General features: G+C 31.2%; 1 protein-coding gene across 1 annotated transcript; it reads right to left on the reverse strand.

Moving 5' to 3' along the window:
* Positions 1-396: 396 nt before the first annotated feature.
* LOC147810874 (uncharacterized) lies at positions 397-22,409 on the reverse strand. The gene is made up of 2 exons (XM_087162131.1): positions 22,371-22,409; positions 397-771 (listed from the first exon to the last, which is right to left on the reverse strand). The coding sequence occupies exons 1-2, from the start codon at positions 22,407-22,409 to the stop codon at positions 397-399; spliced, it is 414 nt and encodes a 137-aa protein (XP_087018257.1).
* Between the last annotated feature and the right edge of the window lie 616 nt (positions 22,410-23,025).

Consider the following 23,025-nt stretch of genomic DNA (forward strand, 5'->3'; position numbering starts at 1 on the left):
AATATAGTTCGTACACAATTTCGATGAATGGTTTGGATCGTTATCTTGCTGAAAAACAAATCCTTGACCAATGATTCTCTGTCCACATGGAAAGGCGTAAAGCTGCAAAATATTCTGTGATAATATTTTTTATCCATAATATCCTCTATTCCTACAAGATCTCCAACTTTAACACCGGCAAAACATCCCCAAATCATGACTGAACCTCCACCATGCTTCACAGTTGGTAGTTGACTTGTCATACGTTCACCAACTAAACGACAAGCATACTGCCTTCGTTTGCTTCCAAACTATTCAAATTTTGTTTCGTCCGTAAACAAAACCTTTGAGCACTGTTCTAAAGACCAGGTAACATGTTTTTTAGCCCATTGCAGTCGTTTAATTTATTTTGTTTTTTTAAAGAGGTTTCGTGGCAGCTACACAACCTTTTAAACCATAGTCACGAAGTCGACGTTGTACAGTAGATACTGACACAATTTTCTGCCGAGTAGCATTCAATTCCTCATTGATTTCTGGTGCTGTTCGAGTCCGCTGTCGCTTAATTTGAAGGCGGATAAACTTATCCTCACCTTTGGACGTTATTCTAGGTCTCCCTGATCGCTGGCTGCTCTTATTTTGGCCAGTTTCTTTCTTCCTTTGCAAAGTTCTGACAACAATGGTCTGAGAAACATTAGTTTTAAAGGCAATTTGTCTACTTGAATAGCCTTCTGCATGGAGTGCAATAATTACTGCACGTGTTTCCACACTTATTTCTGGTTTTGACTCATATTTCTGTAATAAATTGCATAAAATTTTTGTTGTTGTTGTTTTTAATATGTACCAGTTATTCTGGCTAATTAAGGCTATTATATCAATATTTAAAATTTGTCATGTATGTGAACATAACTAATAATTAACCCCATAAAAGAAGATGAAAAGTAAATTGTTTATAAACTAAGAATTAATAAAATTTTTTAAATAAATTACACTTGTTTTAGAATAGGTACTTACATGCACTTTCGTTCATTTCGTTATCAACTACAGATTAGATACAAAATGAAAAAATAATGAACAGTTTTAAAAGAAAACAGAGTTTAGAGATGTTTGTTTATGATTATGTTTGATAAATCGTATGTTTAAGTCAAAAACATTGAACTATTTTTGAAAATTTCGAAATAAATACAAGTGAGACTAAACTTTTAACCGGTAGTATGTATGTATGTATGTATGTATGTATGTATGTATGTATGTATGTATGTATGTATGTATGTATGTATGTATGTATGTATGTATGTATGTATGTATGTATGTATGTATGTATGTATGTATATATATGTATATATATGTATATATATATATATATATATATATATATATATATATATGCCGGTGGCCAGGTGGCCGAGTGATTAGCGTGTCTGACTGCGGAGCCATTGGCCGCGGGTTCGAATCCTGCTCAGGGCATGGATGTTTCTTTCTCTCTTTCTGTGTTCTATGTCCTTTGTGTGAATGTGACCAGCCCTATAAACTGTGGTGAGCGGCGCTGCTCCACTGCCGTGGCTTCGCTTCAGGTGCCCACTGGATAGCGAGAAAAGAGTAGCCTAGTTCTGGCATTCCTGTTGCCAATAGGACGATCCTCAAGTGCCCTCAAGTAAGAAAAAAAATTATATATATATATAAGTCGAATTTCTAGTATCTCAAAATTTGAAACTGTACGGTTATAAATTATGACAATATGTACCTGTAAACTTACATTAAGCAAGTAGCAACGGTTTTAACTTTTACCTTTTAAATATTCTCACGTTCTAGGCGTTATTGGTCATTTTTCAGAATTTATTGCAATGGGAAAATGGTAAATTCGTTACTATTTTTTTCTTAAGGATTTGTGCAAATTAATTGAAACAAACTCAATAAATTCAGAAAACTAAGAGAAAATGCTATTTTATTTAAATTTATACAAACTCAAAAGTTTTTAGTACATAATATGATCTCCATGACACTTTATTAACATTTGGACAGGATTCGGCATGAATTCCACTAATTTTTTACAGTCATTTATAATTTTTGTGTCCTTGTACCACACATGAATTAACGCTGTGATTAGCTTCTCCATAGTTATACAGTCCATATTTAATAGGAGATTCTTGCATATGGCCCAGAGATTCTCAATTGGGTTGATATCCGGAGAGTTCCCTGGCCATTCCAATGTCTCAATTTGATTCTCAGACATGAATTTCTTGACAATTTTGGATGTAGGGCAAGGAGCTAAATCCTGTTGAAAAATCCCTGTTCCATCAGGGTATCGTTTCTTCAACTCTGGAACAACTTTTTTACCCAGAATAGTAATGTACTGCTCAGAACGCATCATACCGTCAATAGGCTGCAAAGGTCCAACTCCATTGTAACCGAAACAACCCCAAAACATATTCTTTAAAAACACGGAAAAAAAAGTTTGTTCCAATTAATTTGCACAAGGGTGTACAGTGAAACCTCCGGGGTGCGACCACTCTCCGTTTCTCAGTGAAATGGTGTATGATGGAGGTTGGTCTCTCTTAGAGGTTACATTGACTTCAAATCTGTTATCGAGGATACTATATGATTTTTCGCTAATGATAGAGAGTTTTTAATGGTCTCTCTTAAAAGTTTTCTTCAAAGTTTATGGGAAAAATTCCGTACCTCCCGAAAGTAGTCGTTACATAGAGATGGTCTTTCTTAGAGGTTTCACTGTATATATGCGATATCTGCTTGTAGGATTTAAGAGTACACGATTTAGGAAACTTTCCTATTGAAATTGTTATTAATTTAATAAAAATGAAACCTGGCTAAATATACTTTGGTAAAAATTTGATAACCACCTAAAATTTAAAATTTTATAGATTTATTTATTTTGTTGTTTTCCAGCTACTTCTTATTTTTAATTTTGAAATTATACCAATTTAAAATTGCTCCGTGCTTGCGACCTCTTCTAAGTCTATTCCCAACTATAAGAATAATAAAATACGTAGTAAAAAAATTAATGAAAAAAAATAATAAATGGGCATGGATCTAATTGTTCTGATAAACTGCATAGGTAAAATTTAAATGTTAGAAATTTGGGTGGTAGTCAGTGTTAGAATTACAAATAAGAATTTAGATTTGCCAAATTTAAAATGGTTAGTCCTATATGAAAATTTAAAAAAAAGCGATTTGTTACGAGCTATTTCAATAATACATATATTTTGAACGAAGAAGTTTCAAATTCCCGATTGCAAATAAAATTTCGATTTTTGAAAAGTTAAATTTGAATTTAAGTGTTGTATTTTGTTGCTAAAATGATTCAGATAACAATTCAAAAATTTTATTAAAAAAACTAGAAATATCGATAATTGCATTTTTCTAAAATGAAAAATGGAAGAAACGAGTACAAAATAAAAAACAAATTTGTGAACAGGCAACATATATATATGAAAACAATCATATTCACAATAATTTATAAAACACAAAATATTGTAATAAAATTCTTATTTTTTAAAATTAATGGGTTTCAGCCAGCTCGCACTTTTCGGTTTATGAATTGGAAAATATATTTAAAAATATATCCTTTTGGAAATTAAAACTTTCAAACTATTTAATACTTTGATGTATTTATTTTCTAGAAATATTAAAAAATTATGATAGGAAAAGTATTCAAATTTAAAAAAAAATGGGTTTTTTTTAAAAATATGACTGTTCAAATTATAGAAAACTTCCAAAAAATACAATTGTTTTATTTCCTATTTTTTACACTCTTCGTTTCTAGGAAAAACTTGACTCTTATAAACTCAAAAGTAGAAAGGTACTTCGCCGTAGTGCTGCTACCTAGTGTTAAGATGGAGAAGTAAAACCTTACCGCTAATTTTAAGTCATTTTGCCACCACTACATATAAAAAATTCAAAGTATCATATCAAACTGCAACATAAGCGCAGTAGGCGCAAGTATCATTGTTCCACAAGTTCTACTATTTATTCCGCTTCCATTTTATTAAAACTTTTGCGGAAAGCGGAGCAGCTGGCATCCCTAATAATTAAAGCTGATGATTACACGTGAATAAAACAAAAATTTTACATATTTGTCAGCATCTCAAGTCTTCGCCACACTATTATCAAGTCTCTCTCATATATTTGTTCAAATTTATTTATTAGTCATGATGTCAAAATCATACTACATAAATTTTATTAAATTAAAAATCCAACAAAAAAGCGTAACATTTGCCACCACTTTATATATACCAAGAAAAAAAAAATCATTATACCGAGTGTAGTTGGTAGTTAGTGTAAATTTGAGCTTTATTATTATTTAAAATAAATCTTGTTAATAAAGTCTGTAATTGAAATTTCGGAGACTAAAGCTCAGAAGGTTAAATTTTTCTTTACCGGACCACTGGGAAAGCTTGAAATAGAAATTTTTTTATTTTACTACAGTTTCAAACTTCAAAACTTAAATTAAAACTATATCATATTACTTACATTTTAGCTCTTGAGCATTTTTCATAAACGGCGTTGAAAAACCGATCCATCTGTTGGATTAATGACTGTTAATGTTCAATTCTGTAGCTTAATAATTATTACTGGATTAAGCGTGAAGGCAAATTTGCCTACGTGAAGATTTTTGATGGAACTAACCAGGGCCGCCTCGAAAAGAAAAGGAGTTATTAAGTTCAGGGGGCCACGGCACTCGTTTAGTGACGTCATGCATTTTCGATCCATCTACGTTCTTCATTTTCTCTCTAGACTTTAGTGGTTTCAATGTTGTTCTAAAGAGATTGCTTCATTCTTTAAATTTCAAGCTCTGCTAAAAAGGGAATCTTCATTTCAGCGAAAACACAATTGCTGAATTTCCTTAGTAATAATTTTTGAAGAATATTTAATTAAATTATTTTTATGTGAAGGAGTGCAGAGAAATTCCGAAATAACTTTTTCACCTATCGTCATTATACCATATATTTATAATTAAAAATATGGATCGTAAGCAGAGTAAGAAAAATAAAATCTTAATACTTTTAAATATTTCAACTATAAAAAATCAGATTTTTAAGCAAAATAATAATAATCATAATGATAATAATAACCAAATTTCTTTTTAAATATAGAACATCTGTTAATCTCGAAACTGGACTTGAAACGAGTTGCAAGAAATTTTTTAAATTCTTCTTCTGCCTAAATTAATTGACATAAGAAGTTTCCAGTTATTTTCTAACTACGGAATACGAGTATACGAAGCATGATTTAGTATTAAATGCACTAAAATTTAATCTATTCTAATTAAACATAATATAAATTTTATGCATATTCTTCAGTTTATTTTGAATCTTTAATTGCCAAACATATAACCTCTTAAGACTTAGTGCAAATGAAATTATCATCCACAAGAAAAGTTGTAACGATCTGAATGTATCAAGAACTAACTAGTTTATTTATTAAATGCGTTCTGTTAAAAAAATTTTAAATTTTTTTTAATATTAAAAATGGTAAATATTTCTTCTATACTTCACCTTTATTAGACCTGAAAAAATAAAAATGTGATTTAGCTGTAATATTGCTTATCAATAATTTATTACAAATTATATTTTTAGTACATACAAGTTGAATAACCATCTACACTTTGATGATTCAATTAAATCTTTATTCAATATATTGTTAATTACTAATATGAAGTTTTGAACCAAAAAAGTTGGTATACTTTCCGACATGGAAGAAATTAACTTTAATTCCTTTCAATTTAATAAGAACTAATTTTTATAACTGATTACTATTGTAAAAATATTTCATATTTAGCATTTAACAAAACAAGACTATTAAAATAGTGTATAAAAGGCATAAGATTCATATTTTATTCAAGTTTTTACTAAGTAATGAATTTAAAAGGATAAAAAAAACAAAGCGTATATAAAAAAAAAAAAAACTTGAAAATTTTTTAAAATTCTATGTAAAAATATATATATATATATATATATTTGGACAAATGTGTAGGGAAATTTAAATGGCTAATTTAATGTGTAGCGGTTAAATATGAAGTAGCAGGCAGAAATCATTTATTATTGATTATTTAATAAAATCAAACTCTTGGAATTTCATGAACTGTTGGATTGACAAAAAATATTGGAATAAATTCCACCATACTTCGACAAGGTAGTTTTGGATCCTTGTTACATTTGTAATTAATAAAATAATTAGGAAGTTTTTAGAAAATTGTTTAACTAAAAATTTAAAAGTAGTCTTTATTTAATATTTTATTTTACAACCGGTGTTGATCAGCCGACCCAATTCTGAGTTTACGACTATTAATGTTCAACTCCGTAGCCTTGTAATTTTGAATGTAACCCAAAAGAAGGGAAACTCCTGGATCAAGCATCGCAAACTAGCCTTCGTTTTGATAGAACTAACCCGTATTTGAGTTATATGGAAAGGAAAACTATGAAAACCAGCAACGGTTCAACCGCATCAACTTTAAACGCCTACAGTATGCCTGTAAAATTCGCGTCTTTGCAAATATGCCAATTAGCTCGCTTTATTGAACAGAAAACTTTAAACTTATTTTATGTCATTGGCGAGCTCCAGCGGGCGAAGCCTCCTAATAATTTATAAACACTGTATTACATAAGCGGAGATTTATTTAAAATTTTTGTATTTGTAAAATGTAAAAATGCAGATTAAAATATGTAGTACATTTGATTAAGATCAAAATAATTAGTATATAATTAGTTAATCCAAATTGTTGAAAAATTCATAATTGATAAAAAAAAAATTCAATTTTCTCTACAGGCTTCCACTGTGTCCGTTGATCAGAATTACTAAAGCAAGAAGCAATCATTGAAACGTAAATTGTTTCGCCTAGCGTTAATATTGATACCTCAGCCCAAGGTGCCAAACATGACAATAGCTTTAAATTTAAATATACTCTAACTGCCATATTTTTTTAAATTTGAATTATAATATATATTGGTGTATTTAAAATATAATTATATTTTTAAATTATCTAATAAACTGGTAAAATAATTTTTTTCCATTTACATATTAATTATTATTTTCTTTAAATCTCTCTTAAAACTCACATTATGAATAAATAACTTTAATGAGTAGAAAAAAACAGGGTCGAAATCAAACTTATTACAGCGTATTTCATAAATGTGTTATTGCAACTGAATTACATAAATATGTAGCATAGACCAATCACTGATTCAACAATGGTCAACCTTAAATATTCAGGTGGTAAACTACTCATCAATTCAGATTTCTACATATGCATTGTTTTGCTTTCAAAAAGGTAAAGATTATTAACTCAATAGTTTGATTATTAATATTAATCATAAATAAGAATCTGTGGTGACTCAGGGGATAGAGCGCTTGCCTACAAATGAGTTGAACCAGGCTCGAATCTCAGCGATGACTGGTCCATATGAATTTTGCACACGATTGGACCGATTACAGTGCTGAATTAAAATATATCCAGTGGTGCACGGATCATGGGTAAGAGCTCCCTTGCTGGCGGGCAAACCATGGGAGGTTTTTGGGATTTTGGGTCAGTTCTATTAAAAAATTCTCCTCGAAGGCTAGTTTCTCCCAATGCTTGATCCAGGAGTTACTTTGTCTTCTGGGTTGGGTTCAAAATTACAAACCTACGTAGTTGAACATTCGCTGGGATGCGAATTTGTCAAAAAATATTTTCTAGGGGTAACAAAATTTAAGTTATTTTTAAATTAGTATTTTTCATGGTAAATAACTTTCACACCACGACTTATCAGACATTTAAAGTATCATATGAAATGCAACTTCACTGCAGTTATCTCGTGGTGACATTATTAAAAAAGTAAGCGTAATTATCCTTATTCTACAAACTTTACTTTTTAATTCACTGACAATTTATTAAAACTTTCGCAGAAAGTGGAGTTGTTGGCATCCTTGGATTTGTAGTCATAAACTGGCCAATGTGTCGGCTGTTCATCGCCGACTCTAAAATAAAATCTTAAATACGAAAGATAATAGTATCTATCCAAATACTTTAGTACAAAACCTGCTAGGTTCTGAAATCGGAGTTAGACCAAATCGGAGTTAGCCCGTTTTGTCCCGAATTTATATATTGAAATGATACAAGAAGTGGTTTTATGGAAGAAGTGGTATAATATATTTTCGAAATTAAATGTTTTTTTTCTACTGTAAGGGCATTCAAAAAGACTTTGATAGATCAAAAAGTACTTGTTCCTTATAATTCCAGATCTAATCAGAAATAACTAAATCATTGTGGTATCCAGGGCTCGAAAAAACTCAGAAATTTTAGGCGTCCCCGAGGACGGCTTGTCCAACAATGTACCCGTCCTCCTTTGAAACTAACCCGTAGCTTCTAAGAAAATAAAAATATAATTTTTTCTTATTTATTGCAATTTTTTACATAAATTGCACAATGAATTAGTAGTTACTAGGATTACAAATACTATAGGATAACATTATACGGTAATAAAAGAGATACTAGGTTACTAATAGTAAAACCTAGTATTTCTTTAATGAAATAATTTATTTCTTTAATGAAATAATTTATTTCTTTAATGAAATAATTTAAATAACAAAGGTCAAGTTATCTGTCAATTATCATGTCATTTATCCGATGGTACTGCGTTTTTTAAATGAATCAAATGCGGCGTTTGCCAGTTCCACAATCAAGCCAATGATTTACAGAGGTTTCTGCACAGAAATCTGAAAGATGTTTTTCATTTAGGTAGATGTTCATAATTGTGGTTGACGCTTCTTGTTTAAGACCAGTACGTAATGTGTTTTTTTGCAAGTTCATTACTGAAAAACCCTTTTCAACCGCTGCAGTACACCCAGACAGAGAAAACATCCATTCCACCATGCGCAGTATGTTGCTGTATTTCGAGATTAGAGGATCATTTTAGAAGTGAGGAGCTAGACTCTTGTAAGATAACAAATATTGAAAATATATCACGAACATTAACGGGAAAATGGCCGTCCGCGCGGACGTTGGATTCGAGAAATTTGTTGTCCGCGGGGAATTTTTGACCGCCGAGGACGGGCGGTTTTTCGAGCCCTGGTGGTATATGAGAATCCTTTAATTCACCCAGATAAATGAAAATACTGAAAAAAGTTTCCCACCACAATGAATGTTTTTGAAAAAAGGAACTGTCCTAAATATATGACGCTGGGCGTTAACCGGTTAAGAAAAGTGCTACCACATTCTTTTTTTTTTTTTTGAATAAAGAACTTTTCTGAAATTTATCATAAAATGTGAGTCTAGTACAGAAGAGATAAAGTAGCTGAAATAAATCTGTTTATTTATTCATTCATATTTAATACTTAAATTGTAATGCCGAAAAAAAAAACGGACAACCCTGAATAACTTTTGATCTAATGATCGGATTTTCCAGTCCTAGGAATTGATCTTAATGCTTTGAGAGGGAGACCTGAAATATGCTAATTAGTTAGCGCACACGATGTTCTAAGTTACGAAATCAGGCACATAAACGTACTTGACGTAATCTTAATTAAACGTACAAAAACGTTCTAAGTAAACATATCTTTTTATCGACGGATTTGGATTTTTGACCTCCAAAATATAGGGGACAGCTGCAATCTCGGAAATATGGCCCCAAGAGTTTGGTCAGGAGAGTCATCCAAAGCTTGGACCTTTGTTAATTTGTGCATATTTTGCGTTTGTGATTTTAATTTTTACCATATCCCGAGTACTTTTTAAGCGAACTGAAAAAACTTTTGCAAACAATTATAAAATTCGTTTATCCAAAGATAATTTTAACCAAAAAATAATTCTAAGTAAATTTTTATTATTATTTTATTTAATAATAGTCGAAAAATTTTTCAACTGGTATACAATTTTTACATCATTTTAAGGTACGTAATTTAATATGGCAAAATACAAAATTTGAGCGAAATTGTTCGAATTGTTCTTGAGAAAATGAATTTTTAAAAAAAAAAAAAACTTATTTTTAATAACTAGATGCTCAAAAATTGCAAATCGGACTACATTAGGGTTAAAAAGAACTTTATTTCAGGTTTTAAAATTGTGTGGGAAAAATTTCTTCCTTTGGAGGAATATATTCAGAGAACAAACATTTACCCATAGAGCTAGCGACGATGGAAGAAAAGTTCCCATGACATTTTCGTCCTTCGATTTTTAAAGAATGAAATCGCAGATAACCCGAGAAGATAATTGGGCAACTGTGGGGAAGAATAGGACAGATAAAGAGGAGTATGCACGCGCCGCAGTGCGTTTTTGATTACACAAACGAAAAGGGAAAGTGCGAGTTTTCACGCCTTTTGCATGAAACGCGAGACGTCCAACAAAGAGTGAGAATGGTCGAGGATATAAAAGAGAGAGTCCATTAAAAGTAATGAAGTGCAGAGTACTATTGTTCACCGGCAGGGGACGCTGCGCTCTTTTTTTTTGTTGGCAAGATTGCCATCTCTCCAATCACGGGGAACGGATGATTCTTATCTTTTGCCATTTCTTAACGATATAAAATCATCTACTAATGGTTTAATGTGGTGAATAATTGCAGCTAACGTTTCATTGTACATTGAAGCCACATGAATATAGTCCTTTACATTTTATTTTTGTTAAGAAAAAATATTTAAGAGAAATATCTATTCATTTAATTTTATCATTGTGATTAACTAATGAAAACTGGGATTAATTTTAGCAAAGAACGTTTAAGCGGCACCCCCAGGAGCTGCATGCCGGGGGGCACAGCAGACGGAATTTTGTGTAGCAGACAAAAATTAGTAATTACAAATATTTAATCACCGCACATAAATCTTAGAAATTTTCATGCTGTTGGTGATCAATACGTAGGTTTCAGAATAAATAACATATTTAAAAAAAAAATATTTAAAAATTTTTAAAAAAATTAAAATTTCCGAAAACAAAACAAGGAAGAGATATTATATCGTCATCTGCTCACATGATTATATCATCAAAAAAGAGTGCTTCCTAATATTGTATAAATATAGCCAAAGCAAAATATATAGAGGCAATAGTACTATTGTATTGATATATTTTTTAAATTTAAATAAATAATTATGTAGGTTACAATTTAATTACAATCTACATAACAATTAATATTAATAATTACAAAATTTTAAATTTTTAAATCTTTTTTTTTTAGAAAATTTTATTTATTAATAAATTTTCGTCTTCTCTTTTAAAAATTTATAATTGTTTTTCAATGTTTGCTTCATATATTTTTAACTATGTTTTTTCAAAAATTTTCCAAATTTTAAACTATGTATTTATATTTTAACTTCTGCATAATATCTAATTCGCATTATAAGTGCCACAGGTCCTGGGTTCGATCCTCGGAACGGTCAAGGTTGACTCAGCCTTTCATCTTTTCCATGGATCAATAAAATGTGTACCATGTATGCTTGGGGACTAAACACTGGGTGCTCTGCGTTCGGCTGACCATCCAACCGTAACATCTGCTCCTGCACTCCAGAGCCCAACTTCAAGAAAACTGAGATGGGCACTTTAGGCCTTGGTCCTCTATGGGTTGTCGCACCAATGATAAGTAAGTTGAAACTATGAAACAAATGTCCAGTTTTAATTTTATCACACTTTCTACGAAGCAGTTTATTTCCCTCATTAGCACGTTGAATGCCACGCTAATTTTACATGACTTGCCCGTCTGGCCAAACGGTAAATAACTACAAACTAAATTTGCAAATATTGGACAGATATTGCCAATTTCTTAAAAGGCTTTACATGACGTATCTGAAAAAAAAGTGGTGAATTATATAAGCCTACGAATTGTTTAGAAATAATGGCGGATAAAAATCCACTCAATTGAATTTATTACACCAAGAATCACAATCAATAAACTGCCACTTGAAAATATTTATTCGTTGTCTGGAGTAAGTTGGCATCTCTATGTATATGAATAAAACTATTTTTGCGTGTTCTATATTGCATTATTTTCTTCAAGCCATTTTAGTAACGATAATAATATAAAAAAATTAAAAATTTACTCTAATTTTGTGCTTCTAATAATCTTGGCTTTGCCGGTCACCGGTGACCACCGTGGTGCTACGAACAAACTCAGTGCCAGTCACCAGTGACCCCCCTGGCTTTCAACATATTAATAACATAGAATTCCCCTTGCTTTAATGTTTATGCTACATATATCAAGTACATGTTTAAAGCTAGTGCCTAAGAAACAGCTACAGGCAAGATGGTTAAATGAAATTTAAAAAAGCAGCACGTGTACGTACATTGGAAGGTAAGAGTAGAAAATTGAGTGAGTCATTTTGAAAGAATTAGGTGAAGACCATCCAGAAAGGGATGGATGATGGTTGATGACAAACAGAGGATCTCAAATCAGAGAAGACCTGGCTTTATCTCAAAATGAGAGCAAAAAAAAAGAAGTTCTCGATTCATTAAATCCTTCATATATTTAGTCCATAGTTGTTTTTGTTTGGGCAATTCCATCATTTACGAAAGTCATACTTGTTGACTTTAAAAGTACATGACTCAGTTAAAAAAAAAAATAAAAATAAAAAAATAAATAAATTTAAAAAAAACAAGCAGTTACAATAATTTTTTCTACAATTACTGGAATTATTTTTAACAAAAATTATTATAACTGCTATATTTATAAGAAGAAGAAAAAAAAAACTCATGCTATTAAAGTCTGCAAATTTGACATTCGCAAAATGATGGAATTGCCTTTGGGTGAGATAATTAATGAGTTTGCGTCCCTCCTTCTACGATAATCTTCTTTTTCACTTCAAGTAAAATCTTAATCCAACATTGAGAAAGAGTTAAAAATCTCCAAAAGGGGAAATCCATAAGATATATTGCATAAGAAGGCATAATCTGGTGACTTATAACCTTCGACATGTTTCTCCCAAGTCAGTTTCCATGCGTTTTTCATCTGTCAATCCATCATACTTTAATCTCAATTTTAGCTTTCTGACAAAAATACCTGAAGCTTACATCCTTTAGGCCCGATAGGCGGTACTGAAAAATACCTTAGCCACGCCTCCTTTTTCCTTCGAAAAGTAACCACAAATAGAGTTCTCTTAATCTGCAGGGAGAAAATAGTGTTTCTTTCTTTCAATTGTGGAGGAATGGCATTGGTGTCTTATTTCAGTCGGAAGCATTAACAACAGGGCTAATCCGGGATTAAAAGTTGTCAAAGAAACCGCAACAAATGATCAATGTTGGACCGAGATTAAAATCAAAATTTAAAAATTTTTGGCGTTATAATGCAGTTGAAGGTAAAGGACCTTGCTGAGTCTCAAATCCGTGATAGGTTTGGGAATAATGTATTAATTTGTTTTTTTACGAATAATTTTAGAATATACACAGTACAAATGATTTTATTTTTAACTTTATATGCATGCGACTATACACATAAATTACTTCCTTTTCGCCGCGTATTTTAACTTTAAATTATGTATTCATTTATATATTATTTTTTTAACTGAAAATTTAAGACAGGCAACATGTTTGTTATCGAGAAAGATGATCATATTTACTAGTCCTAGTGTTTTGATTTTATTGGGGACCCGGGCCGTGAAGCGGCCCCTGCCCAATTCACCTGGAATTTTTAGCACTAATTTGGTAGAGCACTGAAGTAAGCAGGTAGTGGAGTTGCTTTTATGAATGCTTCAAGCACTTTGCTTGAATAGATCATATTTACTAAGTATAAATAAAGTTTAACTCTATGTTCTTTAGAAAAATAGTGATTTCAAAAAGACAGGTTAACCTTTAAAAGCAAATAGTTCTGCATATTTAGAGGTTTGTAACATTTTCTGAATAAGTGTAGCCTGACTCTGTAACATTGTACCGGAAAAGGTTAAAGAATTTTATAATTTTTAATTCAAATGTCGTAGAAAATCAATTAAAAATCAAAACTGCCCTTTATCAATGGGACATTTTTTTAAAAAAAGTTAGAGTAAAATTCTGCTTGAAAACTTTTAGTTTTATAACAAAAGGAGAAAGAAAATTAGCAAGAATTTGAGACATATAAAAAATGAGAAAATATTATTAAAATTCGTAATTAAAAGAGTTAATTTTAGAGTTAAAATTTAACTAGAGCTATATTAACAAAAATATTTGTTAGATAACGAATAATTTAACTAAATTTTCCACGGGAGATCGCGGAAAAATTAAATTTCGGTCGATAACGAGAATTTGTAATGACATGGTCCCCAAGGGTTTTGAATACTTTAAAAAGCGGTAACGAAAATAAAACAAATGTCGATATTGTAATTTCTGTGTAATCACCACTAAAATTTGTTTTCCAAAGAAAGTATATATGCATGAAAATTCTAGCCTCTAAACCACTTAACCTCTTCGAGTCGGGCAAGTCATGTATGCATTCTCAGGGTGTCGATAATCAGAGTAAAAAAAAAAGATAAATCTGGTAGCCAAACTATTTTTATAGCAGTTTATTTGTGGGCGGTGTAATAATAGTTTGCTTTATTTAAATTCACCACTACTTAGTTCGAATTAAAAATTGCATAGTTACACTTTTAACATACTAGGATTGGATAAGTTAGATTTGATGTGAAAGCAAGAATAAGTCTGCCAAATTAGTTGTGCCCAAACATAATACAGCTTGCAATAACACCGCTTTTTATTTTTTACTATCCTGATTCTGAATCCGTTCGAATGCATTTATGACTCACCAGTCCCGAAAAAGGTTAACGACAAAGTGGTATAATAAAGTACGAAATAACTCGAAATATTGCGTTGTCCAAAATTTATTACCGAAATTTGAAAAGATCGAGAGAAGCCTAAAATAACAAAATAGTATTTTAAATAAAGTAACTATTTAAATAAACTATTAATAAATAAATAACTTTAATAAATAAACTATTTTAAATAAAGAAATCAACCTAACGTTTGATAAAGGTTACCGCTTGATAAAATTAAAAAAATTTGAATATTCAAAAGTAATTTCCTAATACGTGCGTCACATAAAACAATCTCAGACATAATATAATGCAAATGTATTAAAAGGTATTGCAAGATCGCACGTGATATATATAGAAATATTCTCAAGTGGTAGTTTTTTATTGTGTGAATCTTGGTTTAATAAATTCATTTTTGGGGGGTTTTTATCCACCATTATTTCTAAATAATTCGAAGGCTTATATAATTCACCTCTTTATCATAATAAAGTCATGTTAAACCTTTTAAAAAGCAAGCAAACGGCCACCATAATGAAGCATAATACAAAGTGTTTTCATACACTGTATGCTATTTTCATGATGTATGGGTTAGGGGCCGTTGAGAGGCGCAGGCACCCAATTTGTTTTTAATAAGGAAAAAAAGCAAGCAAAATTAACCAAATAATAAATATACTGAAAAGTATTACATACTTTAAATCTTAACTAAGTATTATATTTATTAATATTCAAGCATTCTTGCAGTTTCGATTCTCAGCGAAAGTTTGCATCTGCAATAAACAAAACATAATGAAAACCTCCGTTATTAAAAGTGGCACATTTTTGCGAGTTTATCAATTGAATAAAAAAAAATTCACCTGATAAGATGCGATGCATATCTTTTTTTTCTTCTTCTTTTTTTTAGACATTCAAAAAGGTTTCATGAATGAGGTGTAGGACCCAGGAAATACAAAAATGGGGAGAAACTTTTCCAAACACGAAAAAAACCTTCGAAAAGGTGTCGAACTTTTCACTGGCCGTTGAAAAGAACATCGCCAAAATCTACCCTCGGACCCCAAATAAATTTTCTTCAGTGGTATTCAGTTTCACAAGAAACTTGGAACAAGGGGCGACACTGTATTACTTTTTGCACTTGGCCCTTAGGAAGTAAGACTTGTTTCCGCTGCATTCAATGGAGTTTTTTCCCCCCCTTTATAACAACTCATACTGAGCAGTCGCATACTTAATCTACAATACAGAAGACTATTTTTGTATTGTTAGGCACTTTTTTGTGGCGATATGCGCTGGTTTTTAACGAATCCCAATACTCACAATGGGACCCACACACCAAGCCCCAAGCGATTTTTTTTCTTCTCTTTCTGATTCCTTAAAGTAAAAAAAAAAAATATTGTGAAAAAAATATCGTTCGGTATTTTTTTCTTTTTAAAGCAGACTATATTAAAGGTTTCCGTTTGTAATTTATTTATTACTGATTCATATGATTCTATCGCTTTGACTTGGCAACGATTTTGGATTTATTGGAGTTTCGGGTTTCTCTTTTATAGTTCTATTTAAGCTCGAAAGTATTTACAAAACGATGAAGATTTTTATCACATTTTTTTTGGAAATGATAATACTTAGTAGCGATTAAAATTTTTGTATTAAAAAAAAAAAAAAGAAATTTTAAGTCACAAAGAAGAGATCAAAAACATTTGTTACCGAATAATTTTTTTATAAAATGTTCTCTGTGATATTTATTTTGATTAATAATTGACCACTTAAACACGTTGAGGACCAGCTGAGAAACGATAAATAATTCACATTAATGTATATTTATTAAATTATTGTTCGAGAAAATTTTTATCAAAGTGTAGTTAATCATCGTGATCTTATTCCTATTTATCTTGTCATTGTATTAGAAACCAGAGTGGTAATTAGATTGCAAATGGAGGAGATCATGTTATCAGAATGGATGAAGACCAGACCACTAAAACAGTTTTCAATGCCAGACGAGTTGGCACACGAAAAAGAGTAAGGCTGAATTTGAGATGGATAGATGGCCTAGAAAAAGACCTTTTGGTCTTAAAAACTAAAAACTGGAAAATGCTAGCAGAGAAAATGTTAGCCTGAAAAAAATGTCTTGAAAAGGCCAAGGCTCACCCTGTACTGTCGAGCCATTGATGATGACCATTATTAGTAATCAATATGATCAATGGTACTATCGTTTCCAACCACTTTTGCTTCCTCATCCACGTCTGGCAAATATTGAGGATGGATGTGTACTGTAAACCGCTAAAACTATGATATAAATAATTAGAAAAAACATATCATACTTAGGTCACATTATTTTTATTCTTAGAAATTCACAATATTTGTCATATTATACAAATTTTATTATTTACAATTCATAATTGGATGTATAGTTGTTATACCTTTTGTACACTTTTTATTTACAGTAAAAAGAATTTTCTTTCTATTAAAATTGCAAGCTTGTATGCATAATTACAGAACTCCCAGATCTTTCAGCATTCCAAGAAAATTATTTTATTTACACGGTATCAAAATATTTACGCTTTTGATGCTCTGATGCTTGCTGAAAAAATTCAAATAAAATATTTTTGGAAACTTTAACTTTACAATTATACAAAACTTTAAAATTATTGATGAAGTTGTAAGATACTAATATCTATTTAGCTATCTATCTAGGAACACTCTCAGAAATAAAGCTCTCATTTCTGACTATTTAGCAATCCTTGTGCTGTATTTCGTTAAATTTGAGAATCATTTCGTTACAAAATGGCGTGATTTGTGATGAAACGCAAACTCTCATTATGTGACAAAAAATGTTTTCTTAACTCGGAATCAGTAGAAAGAAAAGAATCGGAAGAAAAAAACTGTTAACATTATGTCCTAACTATCGGAACCCCTTTAACCCAGCCACGGAACTGTAGTGTTCCGCGGAACACCATTTGGGAACCGTTGGTTTCGAGAGTACGGGTGAATCCAATTTTTTTTAACGTCAAACCAAAACAATTTAGAACTTTACTCCTTTTCTTTAAAAAAAAATATTAACAGTGATTCAGGCTTTTGGTAAGAGTGATATTTTTTTACTACCTTTTCTCAAGTTTTAATGTCAAAAATAGCTTCCCCTTTGTCCATTGAAACGCAATTGATAGTATTTAAAAAAATTTCCAAAGTACATATCTTGCAAATTCTAACAATAGCATAAATCAAGTATTTAGCAAATTCAAACACAAAATAAAAAAAACTAGAAGCTTCCCTTATGTGTACTAACATGCTGATCACAAATGACAAAGAATGCCTTCTCAGATTTTACACAAATTTTTGGTTTAAAAAAGTATTTAATATTGTTAAACATACTTTCATTGAGAGCCATAAATATGTCATAAATGTCTTTTAATTGGTAATATTGGTGACCAACCTATGAAATATTTCCGGTAGACATGTTTGAGAAAGAGCTTCTCTCACCCAAGGCAAATACCATAAATCGCGCACTTCCCTCTGAAGAATGAAGTGTCATACAAAAGAGTCTTTTTCACGCTTTTCGCTACGGTTCGGAACTTGATTGCCAAGCACTATATTATATTTAATCTGTCAAATAGTTTAAAAAACACGTCGTAAATTCTATGATGAAAAATGTAGCAGAAATAGAATACTTAGCGGTAAAGAAATATTTGTATTGAGAGAATTTAATATAATTCTGCAATAATATGATAATAAAAAGACGTTTCTGTGTTGATTTAGAGTAAGAAAAAGAAAGTGTTCTATACATTACATAATATTACAGTCAAGTTTTCTAGTGTTAAAAAATACTACGAGTAAAACCACCACACTGTTTTTTATACGTAGTCCGATAGGACCATTATGCAGGTAAACCAGTTAACGAAAGAGCCCTTTAATACAAAATCTAGTAAAATAAGAAAGTGGTAGCAACTAAAATTTTTTTAAATTTATTAATATGATTAGTTTGCCTTATTTACTTGTCTACCACTACAGATTCAATTCTCAAATATATATGATAAACTCCACTCAGCCACTTTTAAAATAGAATTTGGTTTCATGCTCTCAAACTGTTCAATTTTTAAGTAGTCTGCGCAGACTGCTTATAAAAAACCGAGAGGAAGCTTTCTGATGTAGGAGGTGATGGTAAAAGCAGGGTTCATACAAACACTTTTTAAAGCGGAATCACCATACACTCTGTGATGCAGAGATTTCATGCAATCGTTGCTGTGTGACTTGTTGCAATAAAGCGATCACTGAATGGCAAATATTAAATATCTATATGCACTCGTATGAAAGTTTAAATACTCAAATGCGTGATTCCAAATACATCGGTAGTAATATTATTATTGCATTTAAAATATTGAGATTTTAATAACGTTGTGCAAGCTGCTGGGCCACCCGTAACTCAACTGCCGAGAAAAGGATTAGAAAATGACCTTGATTATCGAATCGCGAATTGTGCGCGTCAAAGAGTGATTAGTTAAATATGAATTTCATGTGTCGTAATAACATATTAAGAATATCGTTACTTGAAAAACTATGTAAAAAGGACGGCAAAAACAAAAAAAATAACTGCCGAGAAAATGGTCATAAAACGATGTGATTAACGATGAAGCACGGAGATGAAGCACGTCAAAAAGTAATTGCTCAAATTTGTAATTCGGGTGCCGAAATTACTTTATATGAACAATTACCGAATTTGTATGACCTTGCAAAAATGCTGTAAAAACGAAAAATAATTCAAGTAACAGCCGAGAAAACGATCGCCATATCATCATATTAAAATACCAAAATTTAAAAAAATCGCGTATATATCGCCAAAAGAAAAGGGATTAATAACTATAGAAAAAATGATACGAAAACAATAATGATTTACGAGGGAATCGTCATTAGTCGAGAACGACAAAAATCATAATTCCTATTCGAAATTCGCGTGTCGTAATTACATCATATTAAAAATATCGTAAATATCACAAGAAAAAAGAGGGGAAAAAAAACGATTCAAATTATAGATCATTAGAAGTTAACGTCAATTTTTGTTTTTTGTTTTTTTATAACTAGCATTTCGTTTTTCACAACTTGCTGTACTACGTTGCAAGTTAAGAAAAGGCCATTGGATTTAAGTAATCATCCGCGACAGCATATAGTTCCCTTTTATTTCGTTAACAAATAATGCAAATATGCTTTCAAAACAATATAAAAGTTTTTAAAAGCTAAACACGTCAGACAGAAATTAAATTCTAGTAAGCTTTTATGATATATATCACAGGATTATTAAAAAAAGGTTATAGTTAACAAGTCTAATGGGAATCCTAGACTTGGCGACAAGTAAGGAGAATATTCTTTCTTGAAAAATAAACAAGTATATGACGTTGCAATAACATTGGATTTGATTGGACTACTAAAAATGGCGAGTAACAAAATTCATTATTCTTTTATCTGTTTTCTTAAATGCGAACAGAAAGTATTAAATATGATGCAGCCCTCTAATTTTGCGGGAAGCAAAAAACAATAGATTTTATTCAATAAGTTTTGTTTTCCTTATTTCACATGATTTAAGAAAGCAAGCAAAAAGATGTCTATGCAATGTCGTTTCGAGGGTTGGCGATATTGATATGCGTCTCACTCGGAACTTGGAATCCATTTGGCGGGCACTTAGATGCAGTCTCTCTACATAGGAATGATGGTTTTTTCTTAATTTGCAACAGAGTTTAGTAATTTGCTACGTAACGAAATCACACCCTGATTACAGTTTGCTAACAAAAATTAAATTTTCTCTTTCTTATAAATTTGTATTACAAAAAAGTACGTTTGACATAATACACAGCGATGACAACATTACAGTGTCTCGAAATTTAAAAAAAAAAATTTCCATTGTAAATTATAGATAGTACTTCTCCCCCCCAAAAATTTTATTTTGATCAAATTTATTGGTGTAAATTTGCTTATATTGGTTGGTGTTTGCTGTATTGAAACTATTAATATTAAATAATGGGGTTTCTTAGGATCTTAAAAAAATTTAATAATCTGATGAAAGTGAGATAAATGTCGATATTTAAATATATTTGAGACTAACACGACATAGTTTTAAAGAAATCCCGTCCCTCCCAGAACTAAGAATATTTTTCGTCAGAGAGGTCAATCTATGGTCTATGCGAGCTGGGGGGGGGGGCGGAATTCGTATCGACCAGCCATCTCTGGGATTCAAACCCGGTTCACCTCGAGGAGAAACGCTTTATCCCCTGAGCCACCACGGTTCTATAACTGTTATTAATATCATATTTTTATTTAAAAGAAAAATATGTGATAAATAATGCTTTATTGTAGCGTTTTATTTGAAAGCAAATTTTCCTACTGATTAGGTTCACGGATTCTTAACGTACGTGTATAAAATTTGAGTTCATTGTTTAATGCTGATAAAGCACATTCTGTGCTATTCGCTTCATTAACGTACATTTTGTGTTATGTCCATTTCCTTAAATTGGTATTTGTCGTTAAAAAAGAAAGAAAGAAATAATAATAATAATTGAAGTTTTATTTATTTTCTTAATACATTTTGAGCTATGCATATTTTTTCAATCGAAACATTTTAACATTCTTAAACGCGCATTTCGAATTTTATCTAGTTCATAAACGCTCGTTTGTTTATTTCTTCAAGTGCAAATTTTGATTTTTGTCTGAAATTATTTCTGTTTTAACTACAGTGGAGCATCGTTTATACGACGATCACTTATACGACGTTTACATTTATACGACGTTTTAGTGTGGTCCCAAATCATTCCTATTCATTTTAATGTAAAAATATATCGTTTATGCGACGCACAGAATCGGTTATACGTCGGTTTTTAGATTTTGTTCACGTTTATTTAATTTTTTATTTTTACTTGTGTATTTTAAAAAAGGGCGGAATTTGCCAACATGAATGATACAGAAAAGGGTGTCAACAAGAATGCTTGGATGTCGACCGTAATTTTTACTAGATGACTGAAAAAACTTGACAATGTTATGAAGAAGGAAAAACGAAAAATTTTGCTATTCATCGACCAATGTCCAGCGCACCCATCGATACTAATTATTTCGGAAAATGTAAAAGCTCCCTTTTTTCCTGCAAATTGCACAAGTGCGCTTCAGCCATTAGATTTGGCAATGATTGGAAATCTAAAATTGCATCATAGAAAGCAATAAGTTCAACTCGCTATTCAAAGCATTGTAGAGACTAATAGCAGGAAAATATAATTACATACATTCAAATTGCTCACTGCAATTTTTCTTCTTTGGTTATTTGTTTGTTTCGCTTTGTCTAATTTAGAAATTTATGTAAATCAACACGTTAAACATTAAAATTAACTGAAAACTGAGTTAGTTTCAGTTTTAGAAGTTAAAATCGATTATACGACGTTATCGTTTATACGACGTTTTTCGGTGGTCCCTTCGGCGTCGTATAAGCGATGCTCCACTGTATATCAAAATTTCAGGTCACTGGCAGGAACAACGGAAAGGGCCCCCTCACATTTTATAAATTAAGGGACACTACCCCTTCTAAGAAATATATATATATACAGGGATGGAGAGAGATCCCCCCCCCACACACACTCTTGAGATACTTTCGAGGTCACTGGTCACTAGCTGAAACCGTTTTGTTCTCCAAAGACAATCACCTATCAGTGACCGAAAATTTTGTGATCTCTTTTGTGATATCGAAAACTCACTTTCGATTCCGATTTTATTTTGAAGTATCCATCCGACATCGAGGGGTTGTAATGGTGGGGATTATACGATTTTTATCATTTCGAAAAATCCATTTAACTTGTTCTACATTGAAATCTGTGAATCTCAAGTGGCGGAGGACTTCCTATTTTTTTTTTTTCTGTGCGCGAACTTATCCTGAAGCACTGATTTTTTTTTTTTTTGGCAACAGCACCTGGAAACACTTGTTGAACAAATGTATTTGACAAGATGGCGGCTTGAAAAACCCCGAGACTCTCAATGCTATCCCGCTTAGAAAAAGTATTCATATTCATCTCGAAAATGAAAAGTGGTGTATTTCTTTTTCGTCATATTTTTCGCTTTTATAATCTTGCTCCACCCACAACTTGTTAACAGTGAACAAGATTTGTTGGTTATATTGGTTTGTTGTAATATATAATATTGTGTGTGAAATATAATATTGATGTGCTGGTTGTTAGTAGAAAAGAAATAAATATTCCCACGGAAATTATGAGTTATTTTTAAGAAGAAAATATCTTAGAAAATTTTAACAATGCATCTCAGATCCTATTCTGAGAAAAATGTCTTCGAATGCATTCTAAAGTGAGAATTATTTAAATGATTTTCCGCATTGGCGTGATGTGTTAAGAATACTTA

This window comes from Parasteatoda tepidariorum, chromosome 4 (assembly GCF_982258835.1).
Source record: "Parasteatoda tepidariorum strain Cologne lab strain chromosome 4, Ptep-v5.0, whole genome shotgun sequence".
Lineage (NCBI taxonomy): Eukaryota > Metazoa > Arthropoda > Arachnida > Araneae > Theridiidae > Parasteatoda > Parasteatoda tepidariorum.